The following is an 18,303-nucleotide window of genomic DNA, read 5'->3' as shown; positions in this document are numbered from 1 at the left end:
ACAGTATGGAGGAACTAGGAAAGCAAACAGCTTGGCGAGGGAGAAAATCAGCTACTCACAATCAATACGGAAGTCCTACTGCCACTTCCTACTCAAATCATGCAAAAGCATGCTGGAATCATGCTGGGCACTTTCCACGCCCAGCCCAGGCAAAGACCGTCACTGAGCTTATCCCACGTGCGAGAATCAGGCCATCAGACGCTGTGGCTGCAAGCAGCCTGGTGCCACATCCTACTCTCTGCCCTTCCCAACCCAGGCAGAGAAACCCTTCAAAACCTCACTGCAGGAATACTTCCATACATCAGTACTAAGCACCTCTCTCTCCTTGGCACCTATGCTTCACCAAGGAAGCTGTAACAGTGTCAGAAACAAAACTGTCCCCAAGTAAAAACAACCGAGCAGAGACACCTTAAGAGGGAGACATTGTATAACAGAACACAAGAGAAGTTAATTAAGATTAGACCTTGAGGCCTTTTAGCCAGCTCCAGTGGTTGTACATAGGAGCATGCAATACCTTAGAAAAGTGCACTTTGAGAATAGTAAGCACCTTGCAGCACAGGAGCAAGTGGAAGTTTTCTTTTCCAGGAGATCCTGAGTCCCAAAGCTAGGAGCCTGTGTTCCTGCCTCTTCCCAGAGAATTAACATCCAAAAGCCCCTTTGGAACGACAGACACATAACCTTCAGCACCATCTCCTGCAGAGATGAGGTCCCTTTGGTGTCTACAAGAAACTGATGGGGATATACTCTGTGGCTCAGCATTTCTTTATTTATCTCTCCAGCTCCCATGGGAAACATTCATAAGGCTCCCAGCAGAGAATAATTTACAAACTTCTGAGAACACTTATTTACTGCTCTTGAGAGCTCACTACCTCCACACTATGTTTGCCCCATGGCAGCAAGGTATTTCTTTGCCAATATCAAAGCTGGTAATCAATAACATTTCTTTAAAACAAACAAAAACCAGTTAGCTACCATTAAATAAGAAGGAATGATTTTCCATGAGGGAGATTTGTTTCTCCACACTAAAACCTGCTTATAATAGGAAGAACAACTGCCATACATAAATTCTTTAATATCTGAAGGCTGCTTCATCAAATATTTTGCTTTTATCTTCCATCTTTCATGAATAGTCTTTTTTCCATATACAATGAGACCAGTGTCTGCCTGAAGATAGTGAGGTCTTATTCCATATACTGTCTTTAGTACACAATTAAATGAAAAACTCAGCTTGCTACACTTCTTACAGAAAGAATTGGCTGAATATAATTTAATTTCTATCAGTTTTAAAAAATGCATAATTTAGGAGGGCAAAAGCTACTTACATTCAAGTTCTATATACTTAAATGATGTATTATTAGCATCGAAAGAAGAGATGTCTATGAAATTTCAGTTTATTCTTGGCTAGTCAACCCTGAAAACTAGACTGGCTTATAAAGAGTAGTTTTATAGAGTGGTTAACAGTAATTTGCTGTCTAGAATCCAGAAACAGGCTCCTCAAATTAACTGAGGAGATGTGCTTCAAATACCTGATTTTCTGTTTCATTACCATTTATTTCTTGAATCATGGTATTGGTGTGTGCTGTAATTAGATTTTAATGTACTGCTGCCACAAAAATTACATACAGAAGAAGGGTATTAAATAATGCATTTTCAAAATGGGCTAATTACACAGAGTATTTTTAAATGATATTTCACAAAAATTGTATTAAATCAGTGAGGTCCTTGAGCTTTCAGAAAGCATTCCCTCTTATGTAACAAAAAAGAACAGCCATCACCCAGCCAGTAAGATTACACACACTATTCTAGATTTGCCAAGAAATTCAGTACTGCTGAAGTGTGACAGCTTGAAGTAGCAGCGCAGTATGGACACATTCTCCAGCTGTGTTAACAGCTGTTCACATATAGTGAGTCAACAAAGTACCTTGCATATCATCTTTAAAAATGTGTATTATAAACACAAAACTGCAGTTATTCTCAGATAATCTGACATGAAATACAAGACTCTCAAAACAGGCATTCTTACAAAGAAGAAGAGGGTAAAACCCACTGGATATGGATGCTAAGCATGTTTACATACAGTGTGAAAAGCATTCTAATTTTGGACCCAGCAGATTTCTCCCTCTCTCAATGAACAAAGCCTATGCTTTAAAGGAGGCTGGAAAGAAGGGATTATTTCCTACCTTTTGATCTCTTCCACTTTTCTTGTGGAAAATAATGTGTTAGAACCATATGCTTGACATCTCTGAAGTTGCATGTGAAGAAGAGTGTGCAATTACCATGACATGGTATTCTGCAGTTCCACTGTGGTCCTTTAGAAGGGACTGGAATACATCAGAGAAATACCTAAATTCACTGCAGTGCAAGTATTTGTCATGTTCCCTCAGTTTTCCAGAGAAGTTTTCTCTATCCCTGAGATGCTTATGAGGGATGAAAGCAGTGTTTAACAAAGGAGATGGAACAGCATTTAGACAAGCTCAGCTTGCCAGAGAACTCCTTAATTAAAACTGACTAAGGAACTGAATAATCAGAAAGGGCTATCATGTTTAATTTAAATACTGATTTGATTGTGTTTTCCAACAAAGTCAAGCAAATAAAGCAGAAGCAGTGGGAAGGAGTTTCCAGAACTGATTAAATAATTGGATCTAACTAACAGAAGATATATGCCCTGACTCAAGGATTTTTCAAGATGAACAGAACTCTTCAATCTTCCCAAACAAGCTGAAAAGGCACTCAGATTATGAACAATATTGTGACGGGCAAGATTGTGAAGCTGCAATACTTTCAACTCATTACAATAACTACATCAACCTCAAATGATCAGTACAAGGTCTGCTAAGATTTCTCCAAGTTTCAGATGGGAGTTGAGAGAAAACCTTCAATCTTTCTCACACATATACACAGAAATAAATATAGGAGGCTGTTAAAAAATTACTACAATCCCAGGTTCTGGGAAACTCACCCCAGGTGCTCCCACTGCAAGTCCCTGGTAGCCCATGTTTCTCCACTAACCTCAGGCTTGTTAGGACACTGGGGACCCAGAAGAAAGACACCATCTCCCTCTGCTGCCCCCACAAGAAAATGAGTTGGCAGCAATCCAAACTACTCTCACTGGGCTTCTAGCAAGTTAGGAGCCCCCTCTGGAATTTATCCACCTGGGCTGGTGAGAGGCTGAAGACCACAACTGGAAAATTACCAAAGCACAGGACCACAACCAGCAAAGCTTAGATCTGGTACAGACTCTCACTTGTGGAAAGCTTGGGGTGAATGTTCCCAACTAAAATCACATTCTCTCATCTTTCCCCTGGTGAGTCCCTTGTTCTTAAGAGATGTATCATTTTTAGTCTCCAAATCCAGTTTTAAACCATTCTTTCCACTTTTTACTGGTATAAATAAAAGGTAGGAAAATTCAATCTTCCCACATAATAACTGAATTCTTCTCAGTACTAACCAACTTTTCCCAAAGCCATGATGTCACCAAATTTACAAAGATTTCGCAAGCCTACACCTGGTTCATAGGGTTATAATCAAAATATTAAACAGAACTAGATTTAAGTATGACACTTAAGCACTATGACTTGTAGTATCTTTCTCTCTACCCTAACAGCTCTGGCAGTACCCATATATCTTTATCTCTTTATATTAATCTTCCCCTTCTTTTTCTTCCATAAGAATTTCCTGTGAGACACAATATCAAATGTTTCGTTTTCAACAACTTGGATTGAAACCACTACACTGCCTTTGCAAAATGGTCAGTTACCTTATGAGAAAATACCAGGTCAGATCAGATATCAGCATGTCCCTGATTACTTTTTCTGTAAAAATTTGTTTTTAAAGCCTTGCATTACACAATAAACATCACATCATTAGGCCTCAAAAATACTTTTCTCCTGATGCCTTTAAAGATACTACATCTAATTTTTGCAAGCCTGAGATTTTAACTCTCAATGAAGACAAATACAATGAAAACTCACGCTGGTGCATTAACAACCACATATTCCTTCAATACTCCAGGATACAGTTTATTGTATTACTCCATTTCCATCCCCATCTCACAACAATAAGCAGATAATTGGTTTTTTTCCTGTCTTTGTTTCATCTTTTATCACCCTTTTGAAAACCATTCAGTGTCCTCCCATCTTCCCCCAGACACCATCCATGTATCCCTACTACCCTCATTTCAAAGCAGAACAAGTAAAAAAATAAAATTATGGCTTTTAAATAATAATGACTAGAGTTCCCAAGTTTTAATACTCACATTCACGTCCCCTTGAAGGCACAAAATAAATTAAGTTCATCTAATGTATGTCCTCATTCACGTTACTAACTCTTTTTTAACTTTGAGTTCATCTATTTTAAGCAATTATTTCGGGTTTTTCAGAAAAAAAATCCATTTGATTACAAATTTCAACTTATTTTTTTACATAACACACAATTTCCTGCTTTGTGGAAACTGAGAGAATGGTAGTTTGGAATTTCGTAAGCAAAAAACAACCAAAATTGTGAGAAAGTGGGTGAGTGGTTATCTCTTCACAGGCAGTAACTCTGCTTTTGAAAACTGCAATTGAGAATACTGAAGGAGAACAAAATAGTGATCACAAAGGGGAAATAATTTCAAACTTCTTTCAGAGAGCTGAGTTGCACTTCTGAAAACTATCACCTCCACACATGCCTCATCAGACAGCAACATTCAACAGCCTCCAGTCTCAGAAAACCAGAGAATGGCTTTTAGTTTCATTCACCCTGCTTTTGAATGAGCTGTTACCCAGAAGAAAGCAACTCTCCAGGCAGAAGCCTAATGGTGTAGGACTTACATAAAGAGGTACTTCAGAGCAGCTTAACTCCATTGTCACAGCATCTACAAACAGAATAAACCAGTGGAATTATTACACACCCATCAGGAGGCATTGATATCATTATGTGTGATTCATGTCTGCAAACTAGGTCAACATCTTCCAGAATTAGGGGGAAAAAAAGGATATTAAGCTTATCAGCTATCCAGTTACCCCAAATATCCCCAGAACGAGAAAACACTGATGTAATGATGCCTACGGAAGGCTGGAGGAGGGATGGCTGGTATTAGTTAACATGCTGCATGCATTTCAGACAATAGAAACAGTAAACAAAACAGGTCAGGTTGAGCCCAGCTGCTGAGACACTCCTAGCTACAACAAATTAAGTAGTGGGAAATTCAGCATTTATCTCTAGAAGCAAATTTGAACTTGACCTGCATTGTAGCAACTTTTACTCCACACCAATATCCCAAGTGTCTGGTGCTGATTTTTTCAGCAACTTCATAGAAGGTATCCCCAAGGCAGGTTGCTTTAACTGCCATAAACAGCAAACTACTGAGACAAGTCATCATCAGAACTAATATAAAGACACTCATCATAGCAACTCTGATTTCTATAATTATATTTCAGATTCACCACACCCTCAAAATTCATAGTCTAAAAGTAGTATTCCTTCCAAAAGAGAAAAGCATACCAGAAGCAACTCCCTATCTTTACAGCAGCAAGGTGGGCTCAACAACTATGCACAAGTCTTCTTCAACTTGCTGAAACAGGCTATTAAAAAAGAGTCTGTCTTAAGAGAGGGCTGTCTCAGCTCAGATGTGGTCTTGTTTATACAAATGGAAGTGTTTCCAAGAACAACACAGTTGTGCAGCTAATTGCATGTTAATGCATAGGTACATCCTTGTAGGAGTCAGATGGTATTTGAGAAGTTCCCTGCCTACAAATGCAGAAATTAAATGCATAGCTTCAATTGAAACCGAAAATGACCCACCCACCATCCCAGCATATACTCCTTTAAAACCACAAATTCGTTAATCCTCATCCCCTGGTGCCCATTGATTCAAGTACATTCAGAAGTTCACACATTCTTGCAGTTCTAAAACAAGGCAAAATCCTTTACAAAATCACTGGTTGCAAAGGTTCAGCCAAAAAAATCCAAACCTCTCATATTGTAAGAAAAATATATCAAAGCAAACACTAATCCAGCCAGCCTAGTCGGCAGTGAGATCCAGACAGAGGGGTTTCTTATTTTCTGTGTAGGAAGGAGGTATCCCCCACCTGACTCCAAGGCATCTCACTTCAGCAAAGCTCTGCAGTTTCCAGCAACAGCATCCTGAACCCAACCTGAAGAGCAGCAGCATGGGAAGCACAGCCCTGTTGGAACAGAAGAAAACAGGGTTACAAGACGAGTTAAGAAACAGTAACATTAGTTCCACAAAGAGCAGTTTAAGGTAGAGCCTCTCACAAGAGTTAACTTACACAACAGATGACACATATTAATATCGATCCCAGACCCCACAATTACTGCTGCTCCTCTGAAGTGGGCACCACTTCATGGCTGGCTGAAATGAGGGACACATCAGTCAGCCATCTGACACCACCGTTCTATTCCAATGTATAAAACCCCTTCACCTCCAATGGTTCTCAGTCTTTAAAGGAACACAACCAAACTAAACTCCACCATCTCCACTGCAAGAACACATGAGCACATTCAAATAACTATGCCATGCCAAGAGAATAAGAACTACTCTTGGTTACTTTTGTCAAATGATTGTCATGACCTCCAAAGCCTCAAAAGATATATCTCAACATCCTCCTCCTCTGCAAGGATGAGAAAGGCAGGTATCCAGTCTACTCTACCTATTCTATAGAAAGTGTGAGCAGGAAACCATAACTCAGCTCTTCCTGTGAAGGATAAAAATTGCATCACCAGTACAACAAACTTGTATTGGCAAATAAAACTCACTGGAGAGATGGTGCCATCCTGGCTTTTGTTCCCTTCACCCTTTGTTTGTGTCACACTGTAGATCCCCTGGGAGCCTGAGCAATCAGAAATAGTAAGTACCTAGCCTAACATGAATCCTGACTGGGTAAATAACCTGAAGATTTAGCTCATCAGAACCAATCAATGTTTTTCTTATAGCACTGACTAGAACCATGCTGAAAGACTATCAGTACTTTCCCTGTGTACTCTCCTGACAAACCAGCTTATAATAGTATTTCCTGGATACAAAGGGGTACCTAATGGTACTCGTTGCTTTCTGCAGAAGAATCAATAAATGTCAACACATAGCACTAAGCAGCTTCTTTTGCTTTTCTCGCACTCTGAAGAGTCCTGGCTGTTTAGAAAAAAATTTCACATGAATGCTCACATCTTTCCTCTTAAGTCTGGGGCTTACAGTAACTCAGCCTGGCTGCTGGAAGTGGCTGGGAGAGGCAGGAAGAAGAGGATGCACATAGGGAGGAAATACTCAGCTCTGGCTACAGTGCAGCGCTTGTGCAACCTCCATTTCAGATCGAGGACTGAAAATCACATGCAGCTTACTACTCACCACTCACCTCCTCTGTACAGCAAAGAACTGCCCAGATCCACAAAAAGCAAGGGCCCCCAGCGCACACAAGGTGCCACATAGACAAATCCTCTCCAGCTCTACTCCACACAGCAAGGGGAGGGTCAAGCTCCCAACATCATGAATGCACATAATTTCACAGAGCAACACCTGATCCCTTCCTCTGGCATCTGTGCCTCTGACACAGAAACCAGCACAACAGGCATCTAACACACAAACAGGTCTGGTTTCAGGCATTGCCTGCATTGCCAATGGCAGCAGTAGCAAAATTCATCTGCAGACACAAAAAACCCCTTTTCAGCATCCAGTTTAGCAGTTAATTTAATGGAATCATATACTGTGATGTGGTGCAAACTGGAGAGACTTGCAGCAGAGATTTCAGTCAGGCAGAGGTAAATATACAAAAATGAGCAAAAAATCTTGACCATCATTTTAGTTCAGTAAACATTTTTTTTAATCTACAATATTCCCTTAAACCTAGTGACAAATGCTATTGCCAGTGCCTAACCAGCTCAAGCTAATAAGAGAAACAGCAACATGCAACTTGGGTTTTATCACAGATGCAAGACATTCCAATGTGTAACTGGAATATAAAATCCTTCACTTAATATTTTATTTAATGGTTGTCAATTACGCGACTGTCAAATATTCCGATTTTTTCAACATTAAAAATTTTAGCATTTTACAGCATGAGTTCCCCAATTATCAGGATATGTTAGAACAACCACAGTAAGAAAATAAACCAATGGAAAATAAAAACATCCATTATTGACTTAACTGCATTTTAAGATGTCAGTTATCAAAGATATTTACTCTGTACACACTAAAGAAATTAGGTAAGGGGAAGCATTCTTTAAGTCTCAGCAGAAAGGCATTTCTACCAGTTAACCAGGTGACCCTCCAGCCAACACTGTGACTATTACTGGCTGCACCTAGCACCTACTGTCTATCATCACCGTTTTCCTAAACACAGAAGGACACTTCCTGATCCTACAGCAACCCAGCTCACAACCGGCAACTTGACTCTCTCTTCTTCCCTGTAAATAAAGCATATTACAGTGGGAGAAAGAGACAGAGAAGGTGAAGACTCTGGCTTTGATGCTGCTCTGTGATCCAGCAGTCACTTGTATGAACTTCACTGAACTCCGTGCTCTGTGGCTGCTCCAACGAGCCTCCATGGCTCATTAAGCTGCGCCAGATCACAGTTCGTGCAACAAACTGTGCCTTAAAGAGAGGTGAAAAATGTGAGCAGCGGTATAAAAGATGAATTTCTTACTCCCATGTATCAATTCAAAGGTAACAAAACATGAGGTCTTTGCTCATGTTCTGTTTGTTACATTCTCCCTTCAGATCACACCTCTGTGCCGCAGACCTGCTGTTTCATAAACTGTAAAGCAGCAGACTGTAAAAAATACCATACTATGTAAATAAAGCCTCGATGATGCTTCCCAGGTGCCTTGAAATTCAATTCTTCCTTTTTAATTACATTTCTTTTTGGTGATGGTCACATTGAAACTCATGTCTATAGAACACTGAGAATTAGTCTTATTACCACTATATCAAGACAGGCACATTAAATCTCTTATTTGTGATCAGCCAAAACAACAGGAAAGCAAAGGTGCGTCCCACCCAGAAGGCAGGCAGGAATCCCCAGAGCATCATTTGTAATGCTTTAAAACCCAACATATTTGTCTTAGCAAAATGTCTTGTAGAAGTCTAGCAGCACATGCAGATCAAGAGGTGTTCTACTGAGCTCTCTTCTGTGTGTTGACTGTGTAACACTAACTATTACCACCATTTTATTCTTTTTGGCCATGCAAAGACTGCTTGTATTTCTCAGACCTTAATACTCTTCAAAACCAGTGAGATTTCAGGATGGTTCTCACAGACAAGCCAGTGTCCATTAATAACAAACTTCCCTCTATAAAAGCAGAGCAAATGAACTCAACTGTGTTCCTGAATGTACAGATTCCATCTGAGTTACATTATGTTGGTACAGCGAAGGCTTGCTCACAATTTCCCCAGCACCAGGAACTACACTGCACAGCCACCAGGTCAAACGTGGTACAGAACATTCTTTTAAGCACAGATCCTTTTCCTAGACCCGACTAAAAGACCCTGAACAAAATAAATGAAAGGGAAAAAAATAGCAAACTGAAAATACATGCATAATAAATACTACATTCCCAAAGTCAGAGATTTAACTTTACAGCCAAGGCTTTTGACATATCTTTCATTTTTTTCACTAGGGTCTCCTGAGCATCTAGAACGTGGGGGATAGGGGAAGGACAGAGCAGAACCCTCAGCCTGTAGCTTCAAAAGCACTTGTTTACTGCCTTCTAACAGTACTCAAACTGAGAGGTGAAATAAACCTTTGCCTATCACATTTATCATTAAGCAGTCTGCACTAGTGTTGATTACTTCACCAGACATCAGCTGCTCTTGAAGCAAGTGAACAGAAGAAATGCAGCTAACCGCCTTTTAAACTACCACTCTTTTCAACAATCTGAGATAATTATGCCTAAAAAAATCACCCCATTCAGGGCGACTGAAATATCAAAATATATCCAAATTAATTTGTTAAAAGCACAGCCATTTTATGATCCTTAGAACGGAATTTAACAGTCTCAAAAAAAGGATCATACTTCTTAACCTTTTAAGAATAGTCTTGGGTTTTAAAACACAGAAAAAACTCCTCTTCTGACAGATGCCTGTTCTGACAGAAGTCTGCTCTTGGGGTTGGCGAAATACATTCTTTACATCTTCCTGTATTAACATTCTTAATGCAGCATTTTCATTTCAACTAAAAATAAAATGGGTCTCTAGAGTTTAGAAACCTTAAAAATGTGAAACGTGGGTTATACATTACAAGACAAAAATAAAACCAAATGTATTACTACAGTTACTGAAACAAAACATGATTGATAACATCGTGGGACACCTGTCTTACCTCACTTACTCCTTTTAACACCCATTTTGACAGACAGTAGTTTTCTAATTGTGAAACTAGAAATAATTAGAATAATTAGTAGTAAATACTTTTAGCATTTACTACTCCCTAGTTTGGGCACTGTGAAGCCATGGGACCAGAGCAGCAGAAACTCTTTAAAAGTCCACGCAGCACAGTTGTACAGTTTACTGACAAGGTGGCAAAGAAATGGACCAGAAACTTTTGGTTCTACAAATGCATTCAAATGCAGGCTCCAGTGCTATCTGTGACACTTCATCATCCCTCAGGTTTGGCCATCCACCAAACTGCTGTAACTTACAAAGCAAGGGGATATTCTGTGTGTTTAACAACACTTTTGTAACTGGTATTCCACTTTCATGAACAGCTAGAACTGTGCAACAAACTCTGCACTAAGAGCCAGAAAAAAATTTTTGATACCAGAAGTCATTAAACATAATTCTGATTATCAAAGTAGCAGCTTCCATTGAGAAGGGCAACTATTCCACCTTATAACCCTCTTTTAACTATTAATGTAGTTTGGCCATAACTGCTTGTCTTAATGAAGATAAGCCTGAAAGACACAACTCAACTAATTGGTAGGAAAACCTGTAAGTTTTTGAAAATTTTGTAAAACATTGGAATAAATGTCTAATTTGCAGGTTTGCGAGAAGGCCAGATGAGTTGCCTGGTACACTATTACCAAGATACACCAACACAACCATTTTCTTTATTTCAGTCAATATTCAAACACCATTGTGGAAAAATAAAAGCAATTAAATAGTCTAGTATTTTCACCAGATTTTGTCCTGTCAATTTTTCATACCAATTTCACAGAATACAGTTCAATTTTTACTTATGTGGAAAAATCCCTCTAAGTAAAATGCCCCCTGAAATCCTATTTCCACAATGTGCAGTAAAGAGCAAATTACTTCTGTAAAATAAAATACCTGTTATGTTTTCATCACATCTGTGTGCCTTAAAAGATTTATGAGAAGAACTACACTCATTTTTGTACAGGATCAGATACAGAGGCAGGAGTTAAGCCCATAAAAATGAAGAAGGGTTTTAGAGCCTGGCACATTTCTAAGCTGCGCACAGCAGTGCCCCAAGAAAACACTACCAAGAACTGCTTTGAAAGTTATTTCTCAGAATTTTACCATTAGAAAAGTTTTCATTTCCTTTACAATTTTGGCTATTCAAAAAGTGAAGAGTAACTAAGTTTAAAACTTCTTTTGTTCTGGATGAGAAAGGCAAGCAACTTTATGATCACGGCCAAATACCTCATGCACATTGGGGCAAGAACTGGAAAAAAAAAAAAAAGAGTAGCTTCTATGGCAAAATAATGAATTAAAAAAAACAAAAAAAAAAAAACAAAAAAAACCCCAACAACATATATTTAAAAACAACAACAACAAAACCACAACAAAGCCCTTCTCAAATCCCTCTCTGCCTTTTGGTGCTTTGGAAGGCGAATGACAGCGCACGCAAAGGCTTTGCCCGGACACCAGCGGAACCCGCCCGGGGGCACCGCACACAGCGGCCACAAGACGCCGTGCCAGCCGCCGGAACAACGCCGCAGCTCCTCGGAGCTCGACGCTGCGCCCCGGCGAAGGCTCGGGACAATCCACCGCTCCCCGCCCGAGCGCCCGCGGGCCGGGGCTGCGGGGCAGCAGGTGCCGCGGACCGGCCTCGCCCTCCGTGGACAGCGGCCGCCTTACCTACGCCTAGCGTTCCGGGCCGGGCTCCGCCGCCGCCGGCCAGAGAGGGACGGAGGCAGGGAGGGAGGGACGGAGGCGGTGCTGCCGAGCCGCCCGCGGGAGCGCTGCGGGACGCGCCCGGCCCGGCGGATGCGCCGCCCCCGCCCCGGCAGCCCGCGGGAAGAGGGAACAAAGGTGCTTTGTGACAGCCCCGGGCGCTGGGAGGCTCCTGGGGAGCAGACCTTGAGGCAGTCGCCCCAGCTCCCCGCCACCAGCTCGACGGGACAGGGAAAGTGCGACGAGAGCCCCGCGGGGACTCGTGCGCGGCCCCGCCGCCCTCGGCGCCTCGGGAGGGGAGCGCTGCCCTCTCCCGGCGGAGCGCAGGATGCGCGCCCGCGGCGGGGCCGGGCCGGGGCAGCCTCGCGTTCTCGCACGGCGGCTGGAGGGCTCCGCTCCGCTCGCCGCGCCCCCGCAGTCACCAGCCCTGCGCTGGGAGCTGGCCACTCAAGGCTCTGGTTGATCAGCCTGCTGCCCGGCCCTTCCACGCGTGTTTCGTGTTGCACAGTCCATCGATCCCACCACAAACCACACCACATCTTAGCTTCTCAGCTGCCACGTATACATAATACGTAATTTAAGCTGTTCTTAAAATCATCTTACGTTGATTCCCTAAGACTTCTCTGACAACCTGCTTCTCTGGTTAAGACAGTGAAGCACTGAAGATGTGGGATTATGAGTACCAGACTGCGAGTAGAGACTTAGCAAGTTTCCTCTCGCTGCACTGTAAATTAATTCATGACCTGTCTGCTGTAGATGGACAGCATACTCTCTTTGTACCAGCAGCGTTAGATTAATATTAAGCATATTAGACTGCTGTAACAGAGCAAAAGTCGAGAAGATAGCTCCCTGTGAGAGACGAAATAGGATTTTACTTCAGCCCAAAAGAACTAGAGGTAAAAGAAGGAAAAGAGGAAAAGTGTTAGTTCTGTTTCCTACTTGTTGTTACCTACGGTTTATATATGGTTTGTTTGATCTATTCATTGCACCTGTTAAGTGTTGTTGGGAACCAATAAAGAAGCAATGTTGAAGACATAACCAAAAAGGAAGAAAGATGAGAGGGGAGAGGAAATAAGGGTAGGCGGTGGGGAGAGTACACAGTACGGTGAGGAGAGTTCCTCAGTACACAACCAATGGAAAAGGGGACAGGGACCCCTCCCCTCGGCCACAAAAGGGTATAAAAAGGTTGCCATTGAAGTGAAGTGTGTGTGTTTTCTGTCACCTGTCAGAGCAGGGGAACACACCTGACTCAGCTGACTTGTTGATATGAATAGTTTTTTTGCTTTGAAGACATTGTCCCCTCTCAATTCTATGGAAAAATGAGTTACTTCTCAATTCCCTGAAGGAGAGAAAAAGGCCAGTAAAACACTGTTATCACCCCGTGTGTTTCAGCAAGAATTTCATGGCTTTATATACATGTGCATTCACTTCTAAAATATGAAACTTTTCATTGTTTTTGCTTTGGGTGGTTGATCATATTAAAAAAACATCTGTGCAAGGAAGGAGGGACTAGTCAGAACAAGTCCACAACTCCAAAATTACAGAGATAACCTGCTGGTTATGGTGTGATCAGGACTTAGGAAAGTTAAATCTACCAGAAAGAAAAGAGATAGAGACTGATGGGGTGCAGTCAGGTTACGGATGACTTGAAACCATCTTATAGCACCTTTCCTCTGCATCCAGCCCCAGGATACTTTATTGGAAGCATACATAAGGATTGCTTTACTTCACTTGCTATATTCATTCATCACTGACTATAGCAAGCCAGCCACTTGCATGTTATCCTAGAAAAGAATACAAGCATAGGTGCATCTGCAGCAGCTGTAGATTTAAGATGTCAATGCCAAATTTTGACAATTGAAAAAGATACAAAAATTACTACCTAAAGGTTAATTTACATAGTTTCCAATGTAATAATGTAATAGAATTATAAGATACTGTCAGGCCTCAGTTCCAGAGCAGACCACCTCCTGCATTTCTATCATGCAAATAAGGACTTAGGCAAGCTTTTTGTTTGTGTTGGGACTATGTATCTAGCAAAACTTATGACAAGTAAGTTTTTATAGATCACATTCAAGTAACAAAGGGAAAAAAAGCATACACTGCAGAGACTGTCTTCAGATTCATAAAACATCCAGACATCAAACAAATTACTTCCCTAGGCCTTCTATGTCACTGGCTAACGTTTACTCAGTTTTTCACGATGTACCAAATGGTTTCTCCTTCAATACATTGGCTATTGAAAACAGCTGAAGGCAGAGAATCTGATTTGACAACTACAACCTTAATTAGTAAGGCTCAAAATGTTTAGATGAATGCTTAGCTTTCAACACACACATGCAAAAAGTAATGTTACAAAATGGAAAGTATGATTGGCAAGGAGGCAGTGAGGTGTTTTCTTGAGCTTAGTAGTATTACTACTACTAAGTACATACTTACTACTACTCTTCCTACTCCTCCTCTTCTTACTCCACCCTGCTCCCTAAGTGCCACTGTTTGGAGAAACTTCTCCAAGTGAACTTACGAAATTATAATCCACATCCACTGGCTTCCCTTTGTTAACTAGATGGGTGACCTTGACGTCAAGGGAAATTAAATTTGTCGAGGAGCACTTTCCCCTCGAGAGCCCCTGGTGGTTGGGACCAATGACTGCATTGTCTCTCCATGGTTTTTCAGTAACTCCTGGATTACCTTATCCATAATTTTACCAGGCACGGCAGGACTGATAGTCCTGTAATTACCAACCTTCCTTCTCACCTTTCTTGAAAACTGGGACAGTATTTGCCATGTGAAGTAGATTGGTACCTTTCTAGACTCCCAAGGTAGTTGAATACTAAGGGAGAGAGGTCCTGCAATAACATCAGCCACTTCTTTCAGTACAGTGGGATGAATCTCATCGGGGCCCATAGATTTATGCACATCCATCTGAAGAAGCAAGTCTCAAACAAGTTCAGAGTCAGCTGGGGAGTTCATCATCCCTCTAGTCAAGGCCTTCTCGACGTATCCAGACCTGTGTGGATCCCACAGTCTATGACTTGTGTTGAAGACGGAAGTGAAGAAGGCATTAAATGCCTCTGCTCTGTCTACATCGCTATTTCTGAGGTAACTGACCTCATCAAGTAACGGACCAGTTATCTCTGATTTTCATTTTTATTAGTTTGTTTCAGTTTCTTATTTTTTAAACACTCTACATAGCTTAATCATAATGTTAGACTGTGGATACAAAAATGCTGCTAGCAAGAATTTTTCTTGCTACTTTCTAAGTCCGTGGGATACTTTTCTCTCTCACAGAAGATATTTGCAGAGTTCTACAAACTATGAACACCTGCAACCTTGCTGACCTTTGTTTATAGTACAGTAGGAAAATATTTTGACAATGGATGTTTTAGGATTTTAACCAATCACCCCCAATGGGTGGCTGATCCTTTGTCCAGTTAGACTATGAAGAAAAAAATCTATAAAAGAGTTTGTAAAATAGTTAAATAATCGATCTTGCTGCACAATTCCTGCATGCTGGATATCTCTCCTCCTCCATATGGCTGTGGGATGAGGTAATAATTGGTGACCCCGACGTGATCTTCATGCTGCGACGTGTCCTGCTGCTGCAAGTCAAGCCGAATTTCTCTAGAGGTACGCTGTTCCCTTTCCCCCCCTGGGACCAGGATGTCCAACAGGACTGAGAAAATGGTGAACAGCAGCTCACAAACCGACGCTGTGGTAACGGTCTGGAAAGGTGTTTTCAGTATAACGTACACCTCCATTCCTGAAAACTCACTTTGTGAGTTATTAGACGGGGCTGCCTTGCATAGCATTTCCCTGGACAGAGACACTGCCCTGGACTTTGGGCTGTGGCAGGAACTAGGCTGTGCCATACGACATGAGCTCCCATCTGGGGACCCAGCAGTGTTGGAATTATTCTGAACTTGGCGTTCGTTATTTATTCTGCTGACAGACCTTGACCGTGGCAGCAGAGCTGGCTAGCCTGTCTCGGTGGTGAGTGAAGGAGATATATCCGAAGGGGACCCCACTGACCGGGCTCCAGGGGCATGTGGTGGTGGATCCGAAAAAACCCTTCCGGTTTCACGGGCAGAGCCTGCCCCAGAACCTGCACCGGGTCAGCCTGCACAGTCGCAGGACTCTGCACCCCTCAAGGACCCTGCGCTGACAGAGCAACTGGCGGGGGTGTCGGGGCAGCGGGAGGGTGTACAGCCCACCTTGCCACTCAGCTCGGCGGCAGCCACTGCTTTTCCAGGACCACGGTACAGCAGCCTAGCCTCTTGGACACCCATGCTGGCTCCTAGCCTGTCCACGCGTGCGTCTGCTGCGCTGAGAACACCTGGATGTACCTTTTTGGCCAGTGTAGCCCCGGGAAATGTTGCGCATGCATCTATTGCACGGAGGATGCCTGCGTGCGGCCCATCGCCCTCCATAGTGCCAGACTGATCTGCGCAGTCGCAGACCTGAGTAGTCGACCTTCTAATACATCGTCTGCCTTTGTTGACGGAATTGCTGAATATCTCATGGCAGTTATCGGAACTGCCACATGTACCACGACAGCTTTCGGAACTGCCAAATATATCGTGACAGCTGTCGGATCTGCTCAGCCTGCAAAAGCAGCTGCTGCAGATGCCAGAGGCACCCTGCCGTGCGGAGTGCACCGGGCCCATGCCACCCGCACCACCCGTGCCGCCCGTGAGAGACGCGGCTCCGAACCCAGAAGTGACGCAGCCAGCGGCAAACCCGAAAGTAGCGCTGCCAGCAGTGAACCTGGAACTCGCGGCAGCGTCTGCAGTGTCAGCGACTGGTGCAGTGCCGGCGCTCCAGCTGCCTGCAGAGCCAGGACCAGCGACAGAAGTGGCGGACACGGCAGCCATGTCCTGGCTGGCAGTGGCGCCGGGCGCTGCCATGGCACAAAAGACAGGCGCAGTGCTGGGCGTAGCTGCAGCCCCGGAGACGGCCACAGCAGTTCCAGCACCAGTTTGGTCGAAACCGGCCGAGATCACATCCCAGAAAGAGGCTGCAGTTCAAACTACAGCGCAGCCGACTGTAGTCTGTGCTGCCTATTCTGCCTCTGGTCAATCCGTTCCTCCTCACCCACCTGTGTTCATTCATGGCACCTCAGAGTTGCCTTTACTCGATGACTCATCGTCGGGCAGTGAGGCAGAGGAGGCTTTGGCCCCGGGACGTAAAGCTGCTGTAGCCAGGCAGCGAAAGAAAAGGCTGCTCCAGTCTTGCCCCTGGCCCTTTCAGGACTGCACGGTGACAGTGCGTCCGACCCACTACAATAGTTTCTTAGAGTCAGTTGAGATGTGGGCTTTGGAGGAGAGTGAGTGGAAGTTATTGGAAACACTTGGGATGCCAAACAGATTTGAGGATTCTAGGAGTAATCAGGAAGCTCTTACGCTCCATCCACAGGCTGTGCCAGTAGTTCAGGATGGTAGTGACTCCCCAAAAGGGGAGATCCAAGCTTTCCCAGTGTATAAGGCTCTCCCAAATTCAGGCGAGCGTGATAAGCATGAGGTGATTGCTTGGAAGGTTGCCCAGGACCTGCAATCCAAGGTGGCACAACATGGGCTAGGTTCTGCTGAGGTTATGCAGATAATAAGGGTGATAAATACAGATCTACTTGCTCCATTTGATATCAGACACTTAGGTCAAATTCTATTTCAACCTGTACAATTTACAGTTTTTGAGAAAACCTGGAGAAAGCTGGCCAACAAGGCTTCATTAGGGAATATGCAGCTCCCTGCTGCCGATCCTAGATGGACAGTGGGAACGGATGTTTTGACGGGGACTGGTCCCTTCTCTGATCCCAGTCTACAAGGTACCTTGTCCTCTAGCGTTCTGCAGCAAGCACAACAGGTCGGCATGGCTGCCCTGTTGAAAACCATAGAGTTGTCAGCACCCAGAAAGCGATATACTGAAATAGTTCAAGGTAGATCAGAGTCAATCCTCTCTTTTGTAGAGAAAGTTGCTGCTTCTCTCGAGAAGCAGGTTGAGGATGACGGGTTAAGGCTCTTGTTGTTAAGGCAGTTAGTGAGAGATAACACAAATGAGGAGTGCAGAAAAATCATAGATGCTTTACCAGGAGAACCTGAGGTAACAGACATGGTTGAGACCTGCGCAAAGGTGGGATCTGGGAACCAGAAAAGGTCTGCTTTGGCTGCGTTCCTGCAGCCTGGTCACGCATCTTCTGATCATGAACCAAAGCAACCCAAACATGCAAAAAAATGGAA

The 18,303-nt window shown here is 43.1% G+C and overlaps 1 protein-coding gene across 7 annotated transcripts in view; it reads right to left on the bottom strand.

The window, feature by feature from the left end:
- The window catches only part of ARHGEF28 (Rho guanine nucleotide exchange factor 28), a 118,197-nt gene extending 106,078 nt beyond the window's left edge, over positions 1 to 12,119 (bottom strand). For all 7 annotated transcript variants that reach the window (XM_042012855.1, XM_042012859.1, XM_042012857.1 and 4 more), the window contains exons 1-3: positions 12,032 to 12,119; positions 6,072 to 6,167; positions 4,812 to 4,855 (exon numbers count right to left, since the gene is read on the bottom strand). In XM_042012855.1, the coding sequence (XP_041868789.1) occupies positions 4,812 to 4,844 (33 nt within the window). In that variant the 5' untranslated portion in view covers positions 4,845 to 4,855; positions 6,072 to 6,167; positions 12,032 to 12,119. The remainder of the gene's footprint in view (positions 1 to 4,811; positions 4,856 to 6,071; positions 6,168 to 12,031) is intronic.
- Positions 12,120 to 18,303: the final 6,184 nt, after the last annotated feature.

The sequence above is a fragment of the Corvus kubaryi genome, unplaced genomic scaffold (assembly GCF_017639235.1).
Source record: "Corvus kubaryi isolate FWS band 111438036 unplaced genomic scaffold, C.kubaryi_AGA036_p1.0 split1-37296, whole genome shotgun sequence".
In the NCBI taxonomy this organism is placed as follows: Eukaryota; Metazoa; Chordata; class Aves; order Passeriformes; family Corvidae; genus Corvus; species Corvus kubaryi.
The sequence above is the reverse complement of the archived record's forward strand: the minus strand, read 5'-3'. Positions and strand labels throughout refer to the sequence as shown.